At 33.6% G+C, this 22,728-nt stretch overlaps 3 protein-coding genes across 4 annotated transcripts; 2 read left to right on the plus strand and 1 right to left on the minus strand.

The window, feature by feature from the left end:
* Positions 1-686: 686 nt before the first annotated feature.
* Positions 687-7,609, plus strand: LOC110807122 (uncharacterized). Its single transcript, XM_022032156.1, has 22 exons — positions 687-844; positions 962-1,010; positions 1,678-1,850; positions 2,167-2,241; positions 2,317-2,427; positions 2,510-2,626; positions 2,728-2,832; positions 2,918-3,037; positions 3,200-3,274; positions 3,365-3,487; positions 3,560-3,694; positions 3,778-3,885; positions 4,533-4,601; positions 4,682-4,798; positions 5,560-5,604; positions 5,697-5,788; positions 5,855-5,972; positions 6,245-6,333; positions 6,415-6,505; positions 6,625-6,716; positions 6,938-7,251; positions 7,368-7,609. The coding sequence occupies exons 1-22, from the start codon at positions 812-814 to the stop codon at positions 7,397-7,399; spliced, it is 2,283 nt and encodes a 760-aa protein (XP_021887848.1). The 5' UTR covers positions 687-811; the 3' UTR covers positions 7,400-7,609.
* A 505-nt stretch (positions 7,610-8,114) lies between these two features.
* Positions 8,115-11,956, minus strand: GH9C1 (glycosyl hydrolase 9C1). Of its 2 annotated transcripts, none has more exons than XM_088212635.1 (10): positions 11,505-11,956; positions 10,821-11,033; positions 10,449-10,649; positions 10,271-10,357; positions 9,982-10,146; positions 9,745-9,868; positions 9,477-9,640; positions 8,992-9,325; positions 8,851-8,899; positions 8,115-8,608 (listed from the first exon to the last, which is right to left on the minus strand). In XM_088212635.1, exons 1-10 carry the CDS (start codon positions 11,712-11,714, stop codon positions 8,248-8,250), a joined length of 1,908 nt encoding a protein of 635 aa, XP_088068761.1. In that variant the 5' UTR covers positions 11,715-11,956; the 3' UTR covers positions 8,115-8,247. The 2 variants fall into 2 exon arrangements, with proteins under 2 accessions (XP_088068761.1, XP_088068760.1); XM_088212634.1 differs by having other exon boundaries at positions 8,513-8,689; positions 8,855-8,899.
* A 2,920-nt stretch (positions 11,957-14,876) lies between these two features.
* Positions 14,877-22,510, plus strand: LOC110807134 (uncharacterized). The gene is made up of 14 exons (XM_022032166.2): positions 14,877-15,256; positions 17,234-17,345; positions 17,931-18,043; positions 18,123-18,245; positions 18,394-18,566; positions 18,704-18,779; positions 19,308-19,394; positions 20,224-20,304; positions 20,404-20,436; positions 20,911-20,964; positions 21,056-21,097; positions 21,359-21,437; positions 21,992-22,062; positions 22,160-22,510. The coding sequence occupies exons 1-14, from the start codon at positions 15,065-15,067 to the stop codon at positions 22,268-22,270; spliced, it is 1,347 nt and encodes a 448-aa protein (XP_021887858.2). The 5' UTR covers positions 14,877-15,064; the 3' UTR covers positions 22,271-22,510.
* Positions 22,511-22,728: the final 218 nt, after the last annotated feature.

Here is a 22,728-nt window from a genome sequence, read left to right on the forward strand (position 1 = left end):
TTATTGAGTCTGTAATAATTAAATTGAATGTTATCTTATCAAGTTATTTTTTTTTTAATTAAAAAAATATTTTGTGGTGTTTAAATTTTTTTTGAGATTATTAAAAAATTTAATACAATTTTTAAAAAATAATTTAATTTATGGCATTATATTATTTTATGCTTAATTGCAAAAAATAGTCTTTTAACTTTTTTCTTGTTTTTCAATTTGGTTATTAACATTTGTTTGTAAATTAAATTTTTAATTAATTTATTTATTCAAATAAAATAATTCATACTCCTAATTACAATTAGAGATTTTTTTATTGGATTTACAAATGATTAATTTTGGATCAAGCTCAATATAGACTAATTAAATATTAATTTTAGTTAATAAAAAATATAATAAATATGAATATATTTACAATAATATAAAATAAAATATTAAAATATTAGGAACTATTTTTATAATTATACCTGATTTATATTTTTAATAAGAATTTTATTAGTTTATTATAATTAAAAAAGAATCGGAGAAAATATCTTCACTGCTACACGTGTCCAAATCTGACGTCCTTGATCATAGCCCTACACCTGGACCTTATTGGTCATGAATGGTGCCGATTGCGCCGCAACAACATCACGCGCTCCGCGGGCGGTGTAGATCGTACTCGCGAATGAAACCCTAAACCCTAGTGACGAAGGCCTCCTCCTCACTTTAAAACCCCGAACATATTATTGTCTTGCCATCATTTTGGGTTTTTGGAGAGTCTCCATTTTCTTTAGCAAAAACCCTACCCGAAACTTTCTCCTTTTCATTTCTTCAATCAAAAATGGGCAAGTCAAGCAAGAAATCGATTCCCAAGGTACATTTATTTGACGAAATTTTTGTTAGCTCTTTAGTTCTATTTGAAAAAATGTTGTAGTCTCCCTAAGCTGTGTGAAGACTGGGTTTGTTTATGCTTACTGTTGTTCTTCTGCAGGTCGAAGCAGTGGCTGCTGTCGCTGCTGCCGTCACTCCGGCGAAGAAAGGTACAAAAACTGCTTTTGAAGATGTAGGAAAAGTGACGGTGATTTTGAGGCGTCACATAGGCGTCGTTCCTTATCACAATTGAAATAGATATTTATGATGTTTCGGTGTTATGGGGATTTTTTGAAGCTAATTCTTCGAACGCAATTAATTTATGAGCTTTTGAAAACTGTTTCGATGGCCGTGAAATCGATTCCGACCATTTCGTTCTGAAACTAAATTGAAGCGGAATCAGGATTGAAATAAAATCAAACTAATTTCAGCTGGTTGTGTTTGGTTTTCTGTCCGGTTTAGATCTTCACTAATTATATTTTCAGTATACTATGATTTAATATATGAATATTGATAGTGCTACGTATAAAGTTAATCTAGTGTGTAATCATTGTAAAGTATTTGCAATTCTTTATTACATGATGTTTGTTAGTGCTATAAATAATTATTTACACTGCGTTTATTTAAAATGATTTGTTTTTTTGGTTTTTGTTAAAAGCTTTTGAATTCTAGCTATCTTTTTGGTTTGTTTTATAAGTACTGTCCTCTTTAAACTGCCAAACCTGCCAAGAGCAGGCAGTTCTACTCTAGCTTAAATGGAGTACATGGGGTAAAATACTTCGCCTTTGTTTGCTTTCTTTTGGTTTTGACATTGAGTTCTTTGTAACAATAAAAAAGGTAAGAGAGGAGCTGAAGAAGCTATTGAGAAGCCATTGAGCACAAAGAAGCAGAAGAGAGATGAAGTGGTGGAACAGGCTGTTAAAAAGGTAAAGGTTGAGACAAAGACACAGAAGAAGAAGAAAGAGGAAACCAGTAGTTCTGATTCTTCAGAATCAGAGGAAAAGCAGAAGGTAGCAATCATTTTTTTTTGGATGAAAAGTTCCAATCTAATTTATATCTTCCATTTCTTACATTTCTATTTACAAGATTGGATATGCTCTAATGAAACATGTTTAGTCTAGGTGTTGATAATCATCCTTTGCATATAAATCATAATGACTATCAGGATGTTTTTGTACTTGATTATTCTGATATACTGTGATGGTTGACTTGTGGATCATTGAGTCTGCTTTGTCGTTAACTTTTTGTTCACGTTTTGGTAAACATGTTTCTAATTGTGTTATGAAGGATTTATAATTAATTATATGGTTTGCCTTGACAAAGCAGAAGGTTGCTAAGGTATCCAGCAAGAAGAAAAAGCCTGTAAAAGAGTCCAGCAGTGATGATTCATCTTCTGATGAGGTGAGCAGCGTTCCAAATTATTTATTTCTACTGTTCTTGTATTTTTTGTTTAGTTTTGTTGTTGAATTCTTGCAGGAGCCTGCTACCACAAAGAAAAGTGTAGTTCCTGCTAAAAATGGAGCTGTTAAGGCTGCTGCAAAGAAGGCCCAGTCATCTAGTAGCGAGGATGAATCTTCTTCTGATGATGTAAGAGATACTCATTTTGTTGTCTATGTTTCTATTTCTGAAAAGGAAGAGACTGGAGCATTTTGTTTGCATCTTAATTCAGGAACCTGCACCCGCAAAGAAGCAGCCAGTAGCTGCTAAAAATGGCTCTGTGCCAGCTAAGAAAAGCAAGCCAGACAGCAGTTCATCTTCTTCAGAAGACGACTCTGATGATGATAAGGTGAAGAATTCTTGAACCAGAAGCTTCTACAGAATTTTTTTTAAGTATATGTTTGATTATATGCCACATCCTCTGTTTAGTTACATTAATTTTTATCTCAGAAACCTGCTGTTATAAAGAAACCTGTGCCTGATGCCATTGCTAAGAAAAATGTGGAGTCTAGCAGTGAGGAATCTTCTGATGATGATGAAACTTCTTCAGATGAAGTAAGGAGAATAATAAAATTATAGCTTTTATGTACATAAGAAGAAAAGAGCATGCAATTTATGCTCTTAGTTGCTTTTTGCCTAGGAACCTGAAGCTAAGAAGGTAGTGCCAGCAGCTGCTAAAAATGGCACTGCTGCTAACCTTGCAAAGAAGGAGAAGCCTGCTAGTATTTCATCAGAAGATGATAGTTCTAGCAGTGATGAGGTGAGTAGTGCTCTGAGTTTTCGTCCTGTTCATGTTGTTTGTATGTGCGTTAATACATATGTGCTTATTTGGATTTTACCTCATGAAAATAAGTTTTGGGTGCACTTGTTTAAAAAAAAAAGAAGTTTTGGGGACATTTATCATTTTCCCTATCTAACTCAGGAACCTGCTGGCATAAAGAAAGGTGGGCAACCTAGTAAAAAAGATTCATCCTCTGAGGACGAGTCTTCAGATGAAGTGAGCAGCATACAACATCCCTTAGTTTGTGATTTCTATTCTGGAAGTTAACTTGAATGAGTGACATTTTTCTTATCATATTTAAATCAGGAACCTCCAGCTGCAAAGAAACCGGTGGTCATAAAAAGTGGATCAGCTGCTGCTCCAGTAAAGAAAGGCAAGCCAGCAAGCAATTCAGATTCATCAGAGGAAGATGATTCTTCAGATGAAGAGGTGAGTGGACAAATACTTTGTTTATTCTTTTGCATCCCAGCTTCATTTTCACACGATTAAATTCTACTTCAGGATGTTAAACCGAAGGTACCTGCATCATCCCAAAAGAATGGCCCCTCAGCTGCTTCAAAGAAAAAGGATGAATCAATTGACGGCTCAAGTTCAGATAGTAGTTCGGATGATGACACTTCCTCAGATGAGGATACTGTGAGAAATGCGTACTCTTCCATTAGTCTTTTTATGAGCACTAGAGGTGAATATGGAACTTACTGTTTTTTTACATCATGCAGAAAAAAGGAACTAAAGTGCCACCTACTGCAAAAAATGGCTTGGTTGCAGCCAAGAAGGAATCTAGTGATAGTTCAGATGATGAAAGTTCAGATTCAGATGATGAGAATGTGAGTATCTGGATTTTTGCCAGCATTATTTTTAGCTGTTGCTATTGAATGGAAAAACAATTTTCCATAATATTATTTCATGAAATAGATTTTTGGCTTGCTTATCCTGGAGGTTTCCAATGATACAAAATCTGTTTGAACTTGATTTATTTCTCAAGCTAAGGACCAAGTCTTCCTTGTGCTGCATCAACCATTTTGAATTTGTAATTTGATCATAATAAACGGTGTGGAACTAGTATAAAGAAAAATAAGTCTGCAAATTCGTTTGTGCTAGCAGTATAAACATTTTCTTTTGTGGATTATCTTTCTTTTTTCCACCTCAGCACTTTGTCATTTAAAATTGTGGCAAATGAGGCTGTAAAGGATGCTTTGGAGGATTATTTTCCTTTTTTTTTATCTGTCCTTTTATTTATATTACTTTGATCCATTTCTTGCCTTTTCCGTTTAAATTTATTGTTTGCCTGGTGAATTTTTTTTGGTTTAGCACCTTAATGTTTTCAATTTAGAACATGTTCTGTTTGTTAGCCACTACCGTTTTAGCCAGTTCTGATTAATTTTTGAATTTTGCATTAAAAAGACGTTAAGGTGAGGTAAGACAGGCTTTGCTTTTGAGTTTGATGCTCAACTTACTTCTCTATATTAAACAGAAAAAGGTTGATCATAAAAGAGATGATAGCTCAGAGGAAAGTGATGATGAACAGCCTTCAAAGAAAAAGGTAAAAGTTTGTTTTGCCTTAATCTACTGTTAGTGACCTTGGGTGTTTTTTTAAAATATATTTGGTTCATATATTCACAGGTCAAGGTTTCCTCAAATGCTAAAAATGTTAAAAAGGAAAGCACTGATGAAGATAGTAGTGAAGATTCAGAAGATGATGAGGAAAGTGAGGATGAAAAAGAGACTCCAAAAAAGAAGGTGAATTTTTAATATTATTATTTAATGTGTTATTCTTGTTTCTCCCTGGTTTCTAGAGGAGCATTGACGTGGTTTCAGATTAGTAGAACCATTTGGGGGATTTTTGGGTGAATCTTGTACAAAATCTTAACTTTTTCTTTTTGAGTTGATATCAAGATTTCGAAAGGCTGGTTTTCTCAGCTGAAAATTTAGGCGACAAGCTTATTATTGGATCTTTGTAATGACTTTTGAAATTTGGGACTAGCTGGTAGGAATAGCTTTTATTTTAGATGAGGTCTCATAAAAAGTTGGTGCATACCAAACAAATGTCGATATGTCAACTAATTTTATAAATTTTGTCTCAAGCCTCAAATGTGTTTCAAATCGTAGGGTTATATTTTAAACAAATAGTTAATTTAAAAAAAAAGTTTTAAACAAACTCATCTTATAAGGCGTTGTAGTCCAAGCAATTAAAGAACTGAGGCCTGAGATTTTAAATATTTTAAAGTTTCTTGGCTCCTTAAAGCCAATCACTCGTTAGATATCAGTAGCAAAATTCGTCAATGGGTGTGTTTGTGCTCCATATTTAAACTGGGCATTTGTTGTGCAGGATGTGAACATATTCCTAAAATGAGTTCATTTAAACTTTGGTGCTAGGAGCAGTCTCTAGAACTGTAGATTATGTTGATGTGGAAATTTGTTCTTCCTTTTTGTGCTTTTAGTATTTCAATATCAACTATGAATACTGTTACCTGAAGCAACTCTACTTTTGTGCAAAACAGGGAACTGATGTAGAGATGGTAGATGCAGAAACTGTTACTAAGCAGGTTGATCTAAAATAAGAAAAATATCCGTGAATCATATTTTACTTAATTTAGTTTCGGTTTCAGTTCGTTATAAATTTTATGATTTAATGTAGCCCAAGACCCCATTCACACCGAAGGCACAGACTCCTGGATCGAAGACTTTGTTTGTTGGGAACCTTGCTTATAGTGTTGAACGAGCTGATGTGTATGTCTTGCTACCTTGTGAATCAGTTGTTGCTGCTGCAGTGCCTAACTGTTCTTTTCCTTTCAGGGAAAATTTCTTCAAAGATGCTGGTGAAGTTGTTGATGTTCGTTTTGCCACAGATCATGAAGGGAATTTTAAGGGCTTTGGACATGTTGAGTTTTCCACCGCAGAGGCAGCACTGAAGGTATGGACTTCTATATATATATATGTGTGTTTTTGTATATATGATCATATATCTGATTTGACTCGGCAACTTTAACAGGTGTCTTAGGGTTGCATTTGGATGTTGGGTGAACATTTTGTTATTGGAACCTTTTTTATTGCCTTATACGATTTTGAATTGAACATGTTTTTTCCTCAGCTAATTCTTACTATTCAGTGCTTCAAAGATGCTTGACTCTTGTCATTAGAGGTTTGAGGTCATGTATTAATCAGATTTTGCTTTACTGTTAACAGGCACTGGAATTAAATGGTAAATCTCTGCTTAATCGTGATGTCAGACTTGATTTGGCTCGTGAAAGAGGTGCATATACACCACACAGCGGGTACTACTTCTCTCTTGATCCGTTTATGAAGTTACTTGACTTTTTGCATGTTTAATGATTATAAGCTGTAAATTTTGGCAGCAAAGGAAGTGACACATTCCAGAAGGGTGGTAGAGGCCAGTCTCAGACAATATTTGTTAAGGGATTTGATCATTCCCTTGGAGAGGAAGAGGTAACTTTTTTGTCAACCAATCAAATCTAGATTTTGCTGTTATGTCATTAATTTTTTTAAATCAAAATTGTCTTCATACCAATGCACTGAAATGTTTTCTTTGAACAAACTATACACAGGTTAGGAGCTCACTGCAAGAGCATTTTAGTTCTTGTGGGGAAATTTCAAGGATATCACTCCCGCTTGATCGGGAGAGTGGTGCTCTTAAGGGGTATGTTGTCTTATTTTTGGTCAGATTTTAATTGGATTCCGGAAGTGTATTTCAATAGGCAATATGAAAGAGCTTTTCATGGATTCACAGAATATTAAATTTATTGAGACACATTTGATATGGTTTAATTATGCAGTTTTATGGGTATTTGCTTAAAAGAACGGACTACTAAAATTCTTCTGTTACTAATTTTACTGATTTTTTTTATAATTTCATCTCAGAATTGCCTATATGGATTTCAATGATGGTGAAGCCTTCAACAAGGCTCTTGAACTAAGTGGAAGTAATCTTGGTGATTATTCATTGACTATAGAAGAGGCAAAGCCAAGAGGTGATTTCCGTGATGGTGGTGGAAGAAGTGGTGGGAGAAGTGGAGGCAGAGATGGAGGGGGTCGTTTTGGTGGTAGGAGTGGTGGGGGCCGCTTTGGTGGACGGGACAGTGGAGGCCGTTTTGGAGGCAGAGGACGTGGTGGTCGTGGCGGTGCTGGTGGTAGAGGTCGTGGACCCAATAAACCCAGCATGACTTCTTCCCAAGGTAACATTATTCGCTACTTTTGACCTTTTTTCCCTGCATTCTTCTGTGGGTGTTGTGGTGCCTGTCCAATTTGTTCCACAGTTTTCTGAAATTTGGTATAATTTGCATCCGTGCAGGGAGGAAGACTACCTTCAATGATGATGAGTAAAAGAGTGAAGCTATGAAGGGAGTTGGTTTTTGCCAAGCTTCACCCGATAGTATTCATTTACCTATTTTAGAATTTTGGGATTTTCCGTGTGGACTTGTTATTTTGTTAGGTGGATTATTGGATCTGTGAGATTTGATAAATATTTCTGTCAATTTTATTCGCCCAGAAAAAATATCATGATATAAATTTTGAGATTTACATTTGCCTTAATTCTGTTCATAGAGAGAAAAAAAGTGCTATCAATTTTCGGATTGTGGCTCCAGTTTTTTCATATTTTTGTTGTCTGTCCCTGCTGTGCATGTACAGGTTGGAAGAATTGCCTTGTATGGTGGGTGGGTGCGTGGCAATGTCTGCTGATGGTTTGGGTGAAATTTCACTCAATTTCAAATACAAGTATCTTTAAATATAGACTGAATAGAATATATACATAAAATATTAAATTATAGAAAATAAATAATATATATTTTAATAAATTATAATAAAGTATTAATATACAAACAGTATAGTATATTTACTACTGTAGTCTTCTTTTTCACAGCCTTAGCAAAATTGTCATATTCCTCGTGCATGACTGTATTGCAGTAGGGCTTATTTTTTATTTCCTCTGATATATGAGCTCTTCTTTTTCACAACGTTTGTCTTAGAGGGTCATTTTGATATCCAAATTAATTAAAATTTGAAGAGGTAATTCAAAAATATGGAAGAACAATAGTAATAAAAGGTCAATATAGAAGCATATATAGATATGAATTATACAATTGCCTGGTTAAAGAAAGGAACAAAAATTCTAGACTTTATAGGAAATTCATTTGTCCGATCATCTCATGATTTTCTGCCTTTTGAATTTGTCAGTGATAGCTCAAAATTGAAACCTTAGCTTGAGGTCCACCTTGAACGTAGACAAAACTGCACTCCGAGCCAGGGCTCAGAACCTTGAACCACTGGGGAAGCTCATAAGTGTTCTTTTCTTGAGTTGGAGACAAACCCCACAGAGACCCAGATAGATTTTCGATCACCAGCTTAAGATCATTAATTGGCTTCTCTGATGTGTTCTTTATTATTACCTTGTGCCGGAAGTAAGTCGTCGATCCGATCGTCCATGAACTTGTTATTGAGTGCAAGAACTGAATTGGTTCTTCATCTGCAAACATATCATGAAGTAACTCTGTTAGATTTCTTGTTCTCTTAACTACTACTTCTGATAATCTTCTGCATCAAAAACTTTTTCATCCATTTTTCACTCGCCTGTTGTTTTTAGGCTGTACTCTGGCATTCGCTTGTCATAGGAAGCTGAAAAAAATAATTCTTCGTTGTTAAATTTTTAGTAGAAATATATCTCATCGATTAGGTAACACATATATAACAATAACACAATCTCATACAATCTATAACTGGAGGCCGCAACCTCAGAAAACGAAGAGAAAATCAATGGATATAGCTATCATCAGTACGGACCTGGCAGTGTTTGGTAGTGTACTGATGATACCCTAGAATATGAGCCTGTAGAATTTCAGCAATATGAAATAATTAAATATTAACTGGAGGAGAAGACTAAATAATAAATTCTGTATATCAGATGTACGACTACTCACCACTACCTCCAGAAACAGAGTGCAGCTTAGCAAAAAGACCTATGAGAGGAGAGCTGCCCGAAAGTGTTGGCTCAGTCTGTTCATAATTCGACCGGTCATCGTTGAAGTTATCATTCTGATCGGGACCTCCAACAAGAGCTCCGTATAAAACATTCGGATTTTCTTCAGATCTACGATACCATGCTTCGAATCCTTGCACACAGCCAACTGAAGAATGGAGTGCGAATATAGAAGCAATCGAAGAACCTCTGTGGTGAACATGAATTGGGTATTTTGGTCCATATCCGATTAAGTAACTCATGGACTGAGGATTCTTACCAAGCATGTAATCAGCCTGTGAAGCCAATTGAGACATTAATCAGTTCAGTTCTTTATAGTCTATATAATGTTGTTGTTCCTACTTCCAATTAGGGTTTTATTGTTTTCTTGTTGCGGAAGCAACTGATAGAAGACAAAAAAAAAAAAGGGTTGGAGAGTTAGTGAACCTGTGACTTGGAGAAACTGAGTAGCTCTTGAGGTTGAATTTGAGCATCTGGACAAGCGAGCTTGGTCTTTGCAGCGGAGAGATAGTCAGAGTAAACCGCGAGAAGAAAAGCAGCCGCGGATGCGTACTGGATGTTATTCCATTCGCGAACATACATTAAGCCTCCTGATAAATCATATTGAACATAAGTAATATTGAAAGGGGAATTCAATTGAAATTCATACTTATATGTATATATACGTAGAGGAAGAAACGAGATCAATAGTAACCAGGAGTTGTCTGGATGTTGTAGCCATCATTCTTCTTCACACAAGCACAGGCAAAGTAATCTGCTTTGGCCTGATATTGTTTGAGTGTGGAAGTGTATGCACCACCTTCTCCATCCAACAGAACCTGTAACCCATCACCATTCTTAGATCTACATATCATATTATATATGCATTTAAAAATTTAGAGAGAACTTTTTTTTCTACTTTCAATTTTCACAGAGGAATATATTATTTTACCTTAGTAAGAAGGATTTGTACACCAGCATACTTATTATCCCAAGAAAATTCTTTCATTGCCCATCCTGTTCCTCCCATATATGCAGCATTTTCCACAACATACTTCAAGTAGTACTCTTCTCCAGTAGCCCGAAACAGCCATGCTGCCGCCCATAATAGCTCATCCTGCAAATTCATCATTCAGAAATTATGAACAGAAGAAAAAGCTAATTGATAGAACCCAATAAACCAAAAAGGAGAAAAAGAGGGAAAAGATTTCTGGGTGATGAATGTATCAATTTATACTTACAAAATATCCAGATGAGGTATAGAACTCCGTTGCACACTGGATGGAATCATCATATAGTCCTCTAAATCTATCAGCAAATGAGAACAGCTGCAAGAGTTAATCAGAAATGTTAGATTGAATCTAAAGATTGTCCCTTTTATATATTTGTGTGGGAAAGAGGTTTAATTTGATTAATGACCTGTTTGGCATGAAGTAAGAGGAGCTGAGAATAGGAAGAGTTGTATGGTTTGAAAGCTATGGCAGCAGCAGCCATGGCAGCAGCAGTTTCTCCTGCAAGGTCAGAACCCGGATGCTCCTCGTCTAACTTGTAAGCCGTCCTTGGAGTTGTCATGTCCTCCGCTCGCTCCCAGCAATAGTGATCCGAGTCTCCATCCCCAACCTGAACCAATATCGTCATTACTTACCACGAATGACACTAACAATGTAGCTAGAGTTCTACTGAGTTCAAGTAAGATATCGTTTTATTGAAATTTTTTGAATTATATAGAACGAGAATTAAATTAGATCGGAAATATGTGAAAATAGTGGGTGATATATGAATTTTGTATACCTGTCCCCATAGAACATTGGGTTGAGTATGTGATTTGAGAAAGTAATCAGTGCCCCATCTGATAGCCCAAAGAGCCTGTTGCATTTGGCTTAAATTGATTATATGGTTTCTGTATTCAATAGTTCCCCATGCCATCATTGTGACAGTAAATGCCATTGGCAATCCAAACTTTACATGATCTCCTGCATCATAGTATCCTCCTACCAAGTTCACCTGCCATGCCATCATAATATCATCTCATACATATACATACATGAAATTAAACACATTTCATCACTGATGCATATATATATATATAATAGATTATATATTACATATGAAAACATTTCATACATGAAATTAAAATTAATTTTTATATTCATAAAATTTAAATAAATAACCATTATATATATTATTATAAGTTATCTAAAAAAACAAAACTTGGCATGTGATAATTCAGTTCACTTATATATATATATATAATAGATTAAAAAATTTATATAAATTAATGTAGCCAAAATAAAAGGTGAATTATACGGGACTACAAGACATGATTATATTTTTTCACCATATTAAATGAACAGATAGGTTTCACACGAAAATTTTAATACAACTTAATGGTAAAATAACAGGAAAGTGATCATGAATTAAAGTGAAAGAGATATATATATGTATATATAATTAGCTATACATATATATAATTACCCCTTGAAGAAATCCGTCGTTTAGGCCAGAATCAGCGCGCCACTTGACCCTCTGGTTGGCTGGCAGTTTCCCAGACCTCTGAGCTTCAAAGAACATGAAGGTCTTATCCAGAGCATCAGCATAATTGAAGTCGGCGGCAATGGCTGTCTCCAAACCCATCACCATTACAATAACCAACAAGAAACTCGTGCTTATACCGGACCTCATCATTATAAATTCCTCTTCACAAACTCTCTTTAATCACTTACTCTTTGCCCAGCCTTGTGTGTATATATATATATATAGTTCCCCGTGTATGCGTGTATATATATATAGGAGGAGTAGGAAATGGAGGATGAGCATGAAGAAATAGTTAGAGAGAAAAGCATAAATGTTTCTAAATAATTTCATGTAATGATTGGTTCGGATGGTGGTAGCCTCCACGTTTATTTACATGTCAAACCTTTGATACTCTTAAGTAGAGCTTCCCACGTTGTATCTAATGGATTATTATATTATTATATATTGTTAATCTAAATGTATTATATTTTCTATTTTTTAAGAATTAAAGTCAAGATTCATTGATATTATTTACGTTCATGCATACTTCCTTTTTAATATATAAAAGACAATGGATACACACACACACACACACACACACACACACATATATATATATATATATATATATATTAAGGAATATAGTATACACTATGGCTCCTTTTGATACAATGTTAGGATAGGACAAAGGGTGTATAAGATCTATCATAACCCTCCTTCCATCTTTATCCATTGATTAAAATAGATAAATAATTTATATGTTATTCGTATTTCTAAAATAATTTATCTAATATTTTTATTTAAATTAATTATGTATAATTATATTTCGAAACTTGAAATACAGCCGAGATAAACAATATTGAAATTCTTAAAGTGTTATGCGTTTTTAAAGAGGATGAAGATAGATGATCATATTGATTTCAAAACAGAGACTTTTGAAAAACATATCATGATGATTTGAAGAGTATCGCAATCTTAAGGTTGAGGATGCATGAAGACAACTTGCCTCGACTTAAGAATAATTTAAAATATTTTAGAAGTTTCTAATCAAAGATTCATGGATAACGTAATAAAAAGAATGCTAAAATAAAGACAAAAAAGAAGATGATCGAGTATGATTGACCAACTTCAAGATTTTTTTATGTATAAGCTACCAACACAAGATTTATATTCATCATATTGGTATTTTGGTTTTTTTTTTTCTTCTTTATAATGATAACTGGTAAGATGGTTAACATATATTTAGTTATCTGAACATTATTAGCACATAGTATATTTAGTAATATAAAATTTTATTAGAACAAAAATGAATAGTAAAACAAACATTTAACTTTTTGTATTTTTATTTATTTATAAAAAATATTACTATTTGTTATTATTATTATTATTATAAGTATTGTCGCTTGCCAATACTATCACTATTATTATAATTATCACCATATTACTATCAGTATTGTCATTGTTGTCGCTATCACTTCTATTATTTTACTGTTTTTATTAATGTTGCTTCGCTATTACTATTACATTTTAATAACATAAGTTCATTTCTTAATGGGTATACGCAAGTTCACTAGTTCATTTCTCGACTTTTTAGTAGACAAACTAATAGTGTAATAGTTCGTCTCTTGCGAAAAAAAATTCATCCAATCGTGTGCATGTTGAGTTCTACTTCTTAGTAAAAGAGCGAATAAACAAAATTAGTGCACAAATTAATTCGAATATCTTAAAATAATATAATAATTAATTTAATATTTAGGCGTCTGTCTATAAATATCTAATACATTCAAGAAATTTAATTAAATATGAAGGCATATGGAAACTATGTGATGGCAGATGGTGAGACATGTAACAACATTACACATGACACATGATAATTAGAGAGCGAAACCATTCTTCTGCCATCACTTTCATGGCGCATATACAACAACCATCATAAATCCACGCCATTAATGTCTCAACTGTTACAAATCTATTCCTCTGGTTATTAAAATAAACTTATACCAACACACATTAATACACTGTTTAATGGTTGGTCTCGGGTCATGTTGCCAGGAATTTGCTATTTGATTGCTTTCTTGTCCTGTGGATATATATATATATATATATATATACACACACACAGACACACACACATGCACATATATATATATATATATAATATACTCCATCTAAATGAAAGGGATGAAGAACTAACCAAAGACAATGAAGGAAGAAGAGAAAAAATTTGGGAGGTTGATATGTTAGTGAATGTTGTAGGGAGGTGTTATTCTTCATTTTTCATTCTTCCTGTTTATATATATATATATATATATAGTAGAGATGTATTTATATATACCGATCGCTACATTTAATTTGATATAAGTAGATGAAAGTTGATCCGTTTTATATTGGTACTTTGTCCTTAACATGTATAGATTCTCTTTTTATCAGAGTTTTTCACATGCATTGCATAGTTTTTTTATTTATTCCTCTAGCTGGTTGATGGCGTTTGGCGCCTGAGAAAATCTAGATTAAGAAACTACATACATACATATATATATATATATGACTCAGAGAATAGACTTTATTATTTTAAATAATTTATACCAATTATTACATGAAGTTCAAGCTAATAAATAAGAGTGAATTAGTCATTTTCAGTCTGAACTGAAAAATACCAATCTAATTTATTCTGGATCAAAATTAAAATACTAAATATATAAATACATATATATATATATATAGTTTTAATACTGCTGCTACTTCATATGACATGAAATTAGGTAGTCCATGGCATGTTTCTTACTCCTACAATATATAAAAATATTATTACGCCGCATGCTTCGTTATTACTTATGTTTTTAGAAAATGATAATAAATTAAAAATAAGGGCATAATACGACATCGTTTCAGAGTATTATTATTATTATTTTGACAATAATTAATATATATACATATTTAATTATGAATTTTCGTAACCATACATATGATTACAAAATAATTTTACCTGAATAATAAAACCAACAATAATTAAATATTAATTTTATTACATACATGATTCCTACTTGACCCTATGCTCATTAATATTCGTACTTCACCGTCGGCAAATCCAGAACGTCACCGTCTCCGGCGAGTCCAAGTCATCAATAGGAGTGTCGATGCGAATAATCCACAAGGCCCGCAGCTTCTCACCACACGATCATCGAATCCCACCACGTGCATGTCTCACGCTCACAGGATCCCGCATTCATCTCCTTACTATTACTTGCATTATTCTATTTATTCCCTCGTAGCAGACGCACAATTTTTCAACATCTCATCCTCATCAAGTCGATAATTTTATCTTCTATTTATTGTTTGATATTTCTTTTCTTTTCTCCGTTAAAGACAATTAACTAATTTGTTGCGTTCCGTGTCAGTTTCTTTTCTTTTTCTTTCTTGATTTTGCTTCCCCCTTTTTTTTTGTCACTATAAATACTCCCACTCTTGTGGTAGACTGTGTTTCTTTGGTGGGGATTTGAGTTTTTTTGTTTGGTAAGAAAATGGCGTGGCGTAATTGTGGAAGTGGGTTTTGGGAGTTGAGGCCTCTGGTTCACTTACTGTTGCCTTTATCTGTTCACTGGGTTGCTGAGGAAATGACTGTTTCTGTTCTTGTTGATGTTGTTACTCGTGCTCTTTGTCCTGGTCAATCTACTTGCCCTCAGGCTATCTATATCAGTGGACTCCAACAAACGGTATATGCCCATCTCTACTGTGTCTTTATCTCTATCTCTCTTTCTTTGGTTGGTAAGAAAGTCACGGAAAGGAAATGGGGTTATTGGGCTTATGATTAGTTCTTTCTATCTATTTTCTGCTCTTTCTTTGTTTTGTTGGTAAGAAAGTGAAGGAAATGGAAATGGGATTGTTGAATTTTAGGAGGTCTGTTCTTTAATTCATTTGATTGAACTCCAGTCAATGAATAGAACTAAAATTGAAAACGGTCAATTCATTTGGTGGAAGAGTTCTTATGGGTTCTCTTGATCCTTTCTACTTCGTTGCTTTCTTCTGTTCTTTGTAGTCTAACATGTTTTTGTTATTTCTGGTTGTGGGGAAAGATCAAAAACTTCTCATGGTTGTTTTCGCTATTGGTCTCATATTTTTCTATAATTTATCTTCTCATCTAAACATATATTTATTCCTGTTCAGACCATGTTAATTATTAAGCTAAATTTATGTTCTGGTGATTTGCTTTTTGGATTGAGTAATTCTCAGCCAGATATAATATAAAGCAAATATTTCTGTCCTTTTGTCTGTGCTGCTAATTTCTCTTTTCAATTTTACTAATCAGCTGATGGGGACAATAATTGATACATGGGGTATTAAAATAACGTGAAAGGGCTAAAGAACCTTTTTCTCTCTGTAACTTTTCTTTGGAAGTTAATGGGGAATAAGCTAGTGGATTTCCCACGCTGGAATTTTGTTGGTTTCTTCATTTTGTTATATATTTAAGTGGATTTCCTACAGTGAGTTTGTTGGTTTCTCTATCTTTATTATATATTTAAGTCTTAGCTTCAAAGAATTCAGCTTGAATTCTGCAACAATTTATGCTGCATTTGACAGTTCTGTATTTCACGAGCTGCTGCCAAAAGCACTTGGAAATGATGAATGATGATTGTTAATTAATTAGCAAATACTGATTCCATAGACATGTGACATGTTTGAGGTTTTTTATATGGAAATTTCTGTCTTGAAGTTTCTGCAAGATGATTATTTTGTCATTTTTTGTTGATTATATTGACTTCATGGACTTGTGCATTTTGGTATCTCTTTACGTGTGTGCCATGACTTTTCTGCATTTCACTTATTAATGTGAAATGCATGGGATAAGAAGCTGGGTTTATTGTTAGCCTTTATGAAAAGTGGAGTTACATTATTTGGAGTGCAAAATAATAATGGTATATAGAAATGGTGATGAATGCCACCGATGTGGTCTAACAGAAAAATATTTTTGCTTAGTTGCTTGAGCTTTTTTAGCTTCTTCTTTGATGCAATATTTAGTGATATTGAAGAATGAGACTCGTGATTGTCCACTTCAATAAAGTGATAAGTTCTGTAAATTGTGCAGTAGAAGAAATATAGTACATCATGATTAGAGATCAACTTTTATCTAGGAAAAAACAATACATAAGTGGAAAAGGACCTCCTTTCTATGTTGTTGATAAAAAGTTGCCTCTCTTCTGTTCTCAGTCTCTTGACATGTCAATTCAATGGTTGAAATTTTTTTCACGGTTGATTTCTATTATAGAGGCACATCTGTAACTTTATGTTGTAAATGTTTCTTGGCTAGCTGAGCTTAGCTTAGTGCATATAAAAGTTAATTTTAACTTGTCTGAAAATATGGAATTTTAATGGGATAATTAACCTGACCACTAATTGGTGATTGTTTAATATGAACGAAAATTTTGCTCTCCTAGAAATTTAAGCAAGCAAAATTGTGGAAATTTTGTATTGTTATGACCCCAAGAGAAAGGGAAGTGCTTCTGTCTAAAAGTAATGAGACACAGTATGTAATGCAGTGCCATATCCATGAACACAATTCTAAATTACCATGATTTAGGGAGTTGCTAATGTTGATGGTGATTGAGTAAGATACAATGTTCTGATGAACTATATATATATATATATCATTTACCATTTATGATATTGAGATTTATGCAATATCATGATTGTAGATTGTTGGAGTTTTCAAGATGGTGGTAATTCCACTTCTGGGCCAGCTTTCAGATGAATATGGGCGTAAACCATTGCTCCTTGTCACTGTATCTACAACCATTCCTGCTTTTGGTATGTTCTGCACTTTAGATTATTTTTTAAGAAGGAAAATGGCCATCCCCAATGCTTGCCATATCCTGGATTATGTTCGTTCTCTGCCTCTTGTCCTGAACATATTTGGTAGTGACAACCTTAATTATTATAACATAATCACGCTCCCACTGTAGTTCTTGATAATATCTCTCCCTTCCAATGACTCTGTTGTAATTGTTAAGCCCCCTATTTATTCTCAACTCAAAGTATTTGGAGGTCTACCTTGTTTTACTATAGCCTTATGAGTACGTGAAACTAGAACACATAGCTCATTTGCGCTACTTTCTTGGTTAGGAGATAGAGTATAGGGGTTACATTGTAGGAATCCTCCTTCAAATACGTAACATATTTCCCAAGTTTATATTTAAAACCAATTTGTATACAAACTTTCTACAGGGTGATGTAAGGTACGCAGAAATGTAACACGATTCGATTCAAGAGCTACTCAATTATGACAAAACTGTTCATTAGTTATTTTCTGAACTTTATTATTCATGTAATTTCAAATAACGTTATGAGATCTATCAAGATTTTTCTCATTTCTTTTGCTTTTCTCTTTATCAGCATTGCTTGTTTGGAAGCAGTCCAAGGAAGTTGTCTATGCCTACTATGTGATCCGTACGATATCTTTTATTATCAGTCAAGGGAGTATTTTCTGCATCGCTGTTGCTTATGCAGTATGTTCCAGTTTCTCGTTCTTGATTGAAATTCATCAATGATGAATTCTAGGCATCACAGTTTTTCCTTGTCTTATAGGCAGATGTTGTCAGTGAAAGTAACAGGGCAGCAGCATTTAGTTGGATTACAGGTCTCTTTTCACTTTCCCATGTATTGGGAAATCTACTAGCGCGCTTTCTTCCTGAGAAGTACATTTTTGTGGTGTGTTGCTGTGATTTCTTTTAAATTTGCTCCACTCCTTTAAGTGCTATTTAATTCCTTCTTTAATATATATGTGCGTATGTATGTATAACATTCACTTATTTCAATATATATATAACGTTCACACTGAGTCAACATTTCTTTTCAGGTTTCAATAACTCTCTTGATATTCTGTCCAGTTTATATGCAACTCTTTCTGAATGAGACAGTTCAGTATGCTCCAAGAAGGGAGCAAGATTCAGGTTTATTGAGTAAAACAGTTAATATTGTTCGCAACAGGTATAAGTCAATGAGAGATGCTGCAACAATAACCATTTGCAGGTAGTTGATCAAACTAACATTTGTATTTCGTTCTGGTTAAAATATTGTACTCAAAGTTCTTTGTCCAAAAGTTCTATTCTGTTATCTGCCTAAGGATCCATGTTTCTTCTTTTCTCCTTTTCATTTTGCACTTGCAGTCCAACGCTTCGTGGCATTGCTATTGTTAAATTCTTCTACTCATTGGGAATGTCTGGCATCAGCTCCGTGTTACTGGTATGCATCCTGTTGATATACTAATGGATGAGATAACTATACCTGTTGATATAATCATTATCTAGAGTAACACCACTTCAGGAACCAACCTTGCATACAAAGGTGGAAATTATTCGCTAGAAGGAAACAACCTTGAAACAAACAAACAAATAAAAACTCTAAGGTTTGCAGTAATAGAAAATTCTACCAAAATAATACAAAAGAGTATAAGAAAAGCAAATTTGTCTTCAGGACAAACTTAAATATCTCAAGTCCCTACTGGACATATTTCTGTTCTAGGATGTCATTGTAGTAGCTTCAATATTAGTCAATTAAATAGACTAATAACATAATGTTCACAACTTCAAACAGTGATTTTGAGTAAATAGATTTAGTAGCCTCCTTAATATTTTTGAATAGGTTGATTAATTGGTATAGGTGCTAAATTTTCTCAGGCATGTTAATAACTGCTACTTATTCTGATACATGTGGTTATGTTGAGATTTGTTTTACTTTTCAGTTTAAGCTGACTGTTATTACGTTTTGCAGTTTTATTTGAAGGCAGTTTTTGGCTTTAACAAGAATCAGTTTTCTGAAATCTTGATGATGGTTGGGATAGGTTCTATTGTTTCTCAGGTATGTGCTCTCTGCCAACTTACTTGTTTGTGTTATTTAATTCAGAAATGTGGCAATACAACTTCATAAATATTATTGTGAGATTTCTCATAAGTAGTACTTTAGTCCCACAGATGAAACTATAACTATATATATATATATATATAGGAGAAGCACATTGTTTATACTTTAATTTGACCTTGCTGTCTTTTTCTTTGCGCCATTGTTTTCCCTTGGGCGTCAATTTTGTTTGTCAGATGAAAAGATGATCTGATGTCAGACCTCATGCAGTCTTTGAACCTGACATTCCCTTTTAATAAGTACCTTCCAAAGTTGACAAATTTTCTTTCATCTTGAATTCAAATCAGGTCTGGGTGATGTTTAAGGTTTGTAGTACAAAAAGCAGTCAGGGATTTATATCCGGTTTTGCAGGCTTTGCTGTTAGAGTATTCTGTTATAACCATTCACACAAAAATTGAGAAGAGAAGAAAATCAAGGAAAGACTTAGAGAGAAAAAACTTTTCTGAATTATTTCTGGCTGTTTTTTTTCGTGGATTTCTTGTTCCTGTTTTGATTTTGTTCTTCCATTTCCATCCTCAATGAAGTTCGACGCCCAGTATGATGTAAATGCTATCCATGTACATAATCATCAGTTTGATTATGATATAATTTTTAGGAATACCAATTTGCTTTGCATATACCATGTTCTTTTTGAGAGAGTGTATACTAACTTTTTCTGTGGAGATCAAAGAGGAAATATCCAAGGAAACATGTCGTGTTATAGTTTAGCAAATATTCATTCATTTACTCAGTTTCTGTGTCTGATATCTTTTGCACTGTCTTTTTCTAGTTGGTGCTACTTCCTCTAATAAATCCTTTTGTTGGAGAAAAAAATATATTGTGTGCTGGCTTACTCTCATCAATAGCTTATGTAAGTTGCATTTTCTTCTTCCTACTTGAATACTTGATTGGAAAATCTACACCAATCACAAATTGTAAACACTGATGGTGCTTGCTTTCCTTTGTACAGGCATGGTTCTATGGCTTGGCATGGGCCCCTTGGGTATGTACTTCGAATTTTTATTTCATCCTTTTGTACTTCCTTTATTTATAAGAGAAGTTGGATATGGAAATTCATTATGATTAAAAATAAACACTTCCAGATATTGCTGTTTGCATGTGTTTCTTTGTTATTTTATTTGATATATCTTAATAATTTTAAAAACTAAATAATTGATGATCAGTCATGGAATTGACAGGACTGATTTTATGACTTCCTTTTGCTCTCACCGTTTCAATTTTTGTGCGCTTGTGGCATGTTGTGCTCTTCTTTCCCTTTATCTTTTATAACTTACTTTGGCCAAGGTATGAGTAGATTACCTAAAAATAATCTTCAAAACACAGCCCCATTATAAAGAAAAAAAATCCTTAGACTAGAGTCAAATAGGTCAGGAGCTTGATTTTGAGCAAAACGTTTTGTTTCCGTATGTATTCTTTAAGTTCTATGTCGATGAAAGAAGTTTTCTCCAAAATGCAGGTACCATATTTAAGCGCTTCATTCGGAGTCATTTATGTTCTTGTGAAACCTTCGGTTAGTGATTTCTTAAATCTTATTTTCGTGGTTTCAATATAACCATCTGCCAACTATCATAGTCTAAATATTGATTTTTTTTGGAATGCAGACATATGCTATTATTTCAAGAGCAGCAGGCGCAGCTAATCAGGTTTGCATAAGATGCTGTCACACTTCTGTTGCCTTCATTTCAACTTTTTTTGTAGAATGAATCTGCAAATTTGCAATATCTCTGATATATAATTTTTCTTCATTTTGTTTGATTCCCTTAAGGATTTCAAGCAAATTAACCTCAGAAAGCTGGTTTCCTGCCTTTAGATCTGTGCATAAGCTGCCAAAGTTTGATTAGGTTAATGTTCGTGCTGATACAACGATTTTTATTTCTTATATGAAGTTTTTTGTTCATTGACAGGGAAAAGCACAAGGATTTGTTACTGGTGTTCAATCCCTTGGAAGTTTCTTATCACCGCTTGCAATGAGTCCACTTACTAGTATGTTGATTGGTCTATCTTCCTCCAAATGTTAAAATAAATCTGGATATGGTAAAAGTATTTTGTGAAATTTAATTGAATCACCATGGCTATGTTTAAAATAAACAGTCTATTGTTTTAGAATCCATTTGACAATAACACAGTTCAATTAAGAGAGGACGAAAATTTTGTTAGAACGTGATAAAAATTGATCTGATATAAAATTTCACGTGAAATTGCTAAACTAGGTGAGAATTTCCAAATAAATTCTAAACAAGAACTTCATTGTTTCAAACATAGCATATATTTATGGAAAACAGTAACGAGAGCATAAAACTTTTTTCAACTTTTTTATCAAATTTGATGAAATTTAAAATACATTTGTGCAATAAATTCTACAATGTTCATTTCACAGTGGCTGCTATAGTTTAAGGATAGTTAAGGATAACTATTTACGTAAACGTATAGATTTATAAATAGATTACATATTTTTTCCTTTTTTGTTTGTGAAATTAATTTCTTACAAATACAGTTTAAAACGATCGCATTGCTAATCTGTTTCGTTGCTGTTTCAGCCTGGTTCTTGTCTAGTGATGCCCCTTTCGACTGCAAAGGTTTCAGCCTCATTTGTGCGTCTTTATGCTTGGTAACTCCCACCTCCCTTTCCGAAACATCTTTTTCTGACACTTGCATGCAAAAGTGACCAACTAAACTAAACGGAATTGTTAACGTTTAATTGTCAGATAATTGCTCTGTGTTTTGCTTGCCAACTGCCACCCGAAGCAGGCTCGAACCACACAAACCGCAAACAGGAAGAGGAGGATGTGGAGCAACCACTTTTATGTAACAGTTAATTGTATGGAGGAAGTAGAGTTCTTAGTGTTAGATACAAGTTTTGGAATAGTCCGCCTACTCTTCAAGCTTTTACCTCTTCTAGGTTCACTGAGAGTTTAAACTAGAGAAAGAAAAAGCACCCTTGTTTTTCTCTCTGATCATCTTGGATATTACTTTTATGTACACTGGTTTTGGATCCATGGGGGTGGGGTGTCTTCACCTTTATAAAATAATAGATAAATTATATTTTCTTTTCCTCATTTCAGCTCCATTTAAATTTTAAATATATAATACATACTATATATGTATTTTAGTTTTGTATATTTTAATATTTTGAAAATTTAATTAAATTAGCAGACTTTCAATCCCTGTGATGTGAATATTTAACTATTGAAAATAAACTTATTTGTAATTTAAAATTTAAAATTCTAAAATATATATAATCATAATTAGTATTATATATAAGTGGATGAAAGAC

Source organism: Carica papaya, chromosome 2 (assembly GCF_054855325.1).
Source record: "Carica papaya isolate Zhongbai chromosome 2, ASM5485532v1, whole genome shotgun sequence".
NCBI classification, from domain to species: Eukaryota; Viridiplantae; Streptophyta; class Magnoliopsida; order Brassicales; family Caricaceae; genus Carica; species Carica papaya.

Coding starts and splice junctions, on each gene's coding strand:
- GH9C1 (XM_088212635.1), bottom strand. CDS start 11,714: ATGATGAGGTCCGGTATAAGCACGAGTTTCTTGTTGGTTATTGTAATG. Junction 10,650..10,820: donor CCAATGTTCTATGGGGACAG/GTATACAAAATT, acceptor ATATTGGTTCAG/GTTGGGGATGGAGACTCGGA. Junction 8,609..8,850: donor TACCAAACACTGCCAGGTCC/GTACTGATGATA, acceptor TTTTTGATGCAG/AAGATTATCAGAAGTAGTAG.
- LOC110807134 (XM_022032166.2), top strand. CDS start 15,065: ATGGCGTGGCGTAATTGTGGAAGTGGGTTTTGGGAGTTGAGGCCTCTG. Junction 20,965..21,055: donor ATGTTCTTGTGAAACCTTCG/GTTAGTGATTTC, acceptor TTTGGAATGCAG/ACATATGCTATTATTTCAAG. Junction 21,098..21,358: donor CAGCAGGCGCAGCTAATCAG/GTTTGCATAAGA, acceptor GTTCATTGACAG/GGAAAAGCACAAGGATTTGT.
- LOC110807122 (XM_022032156.1), top strand. CDS start 812: ATGGGCAAGTCAAGCAAGAAATCGATTCCCAAG. Junction 2,833..2,917: donor ATGAAACTTCTTCAGATGAA/GTAAGGAGAATA, acceptor CTTTTTGCCTAG/GAACCTGAAGCTAAGAAGGT. Junction 4,602..4,681: donor AACAGCCTTCAAAGAAAAAG/GTAAAAGTTTGT, acceptor ATATATTCACAG/GTCAAGGTTTCCTCAAATGC.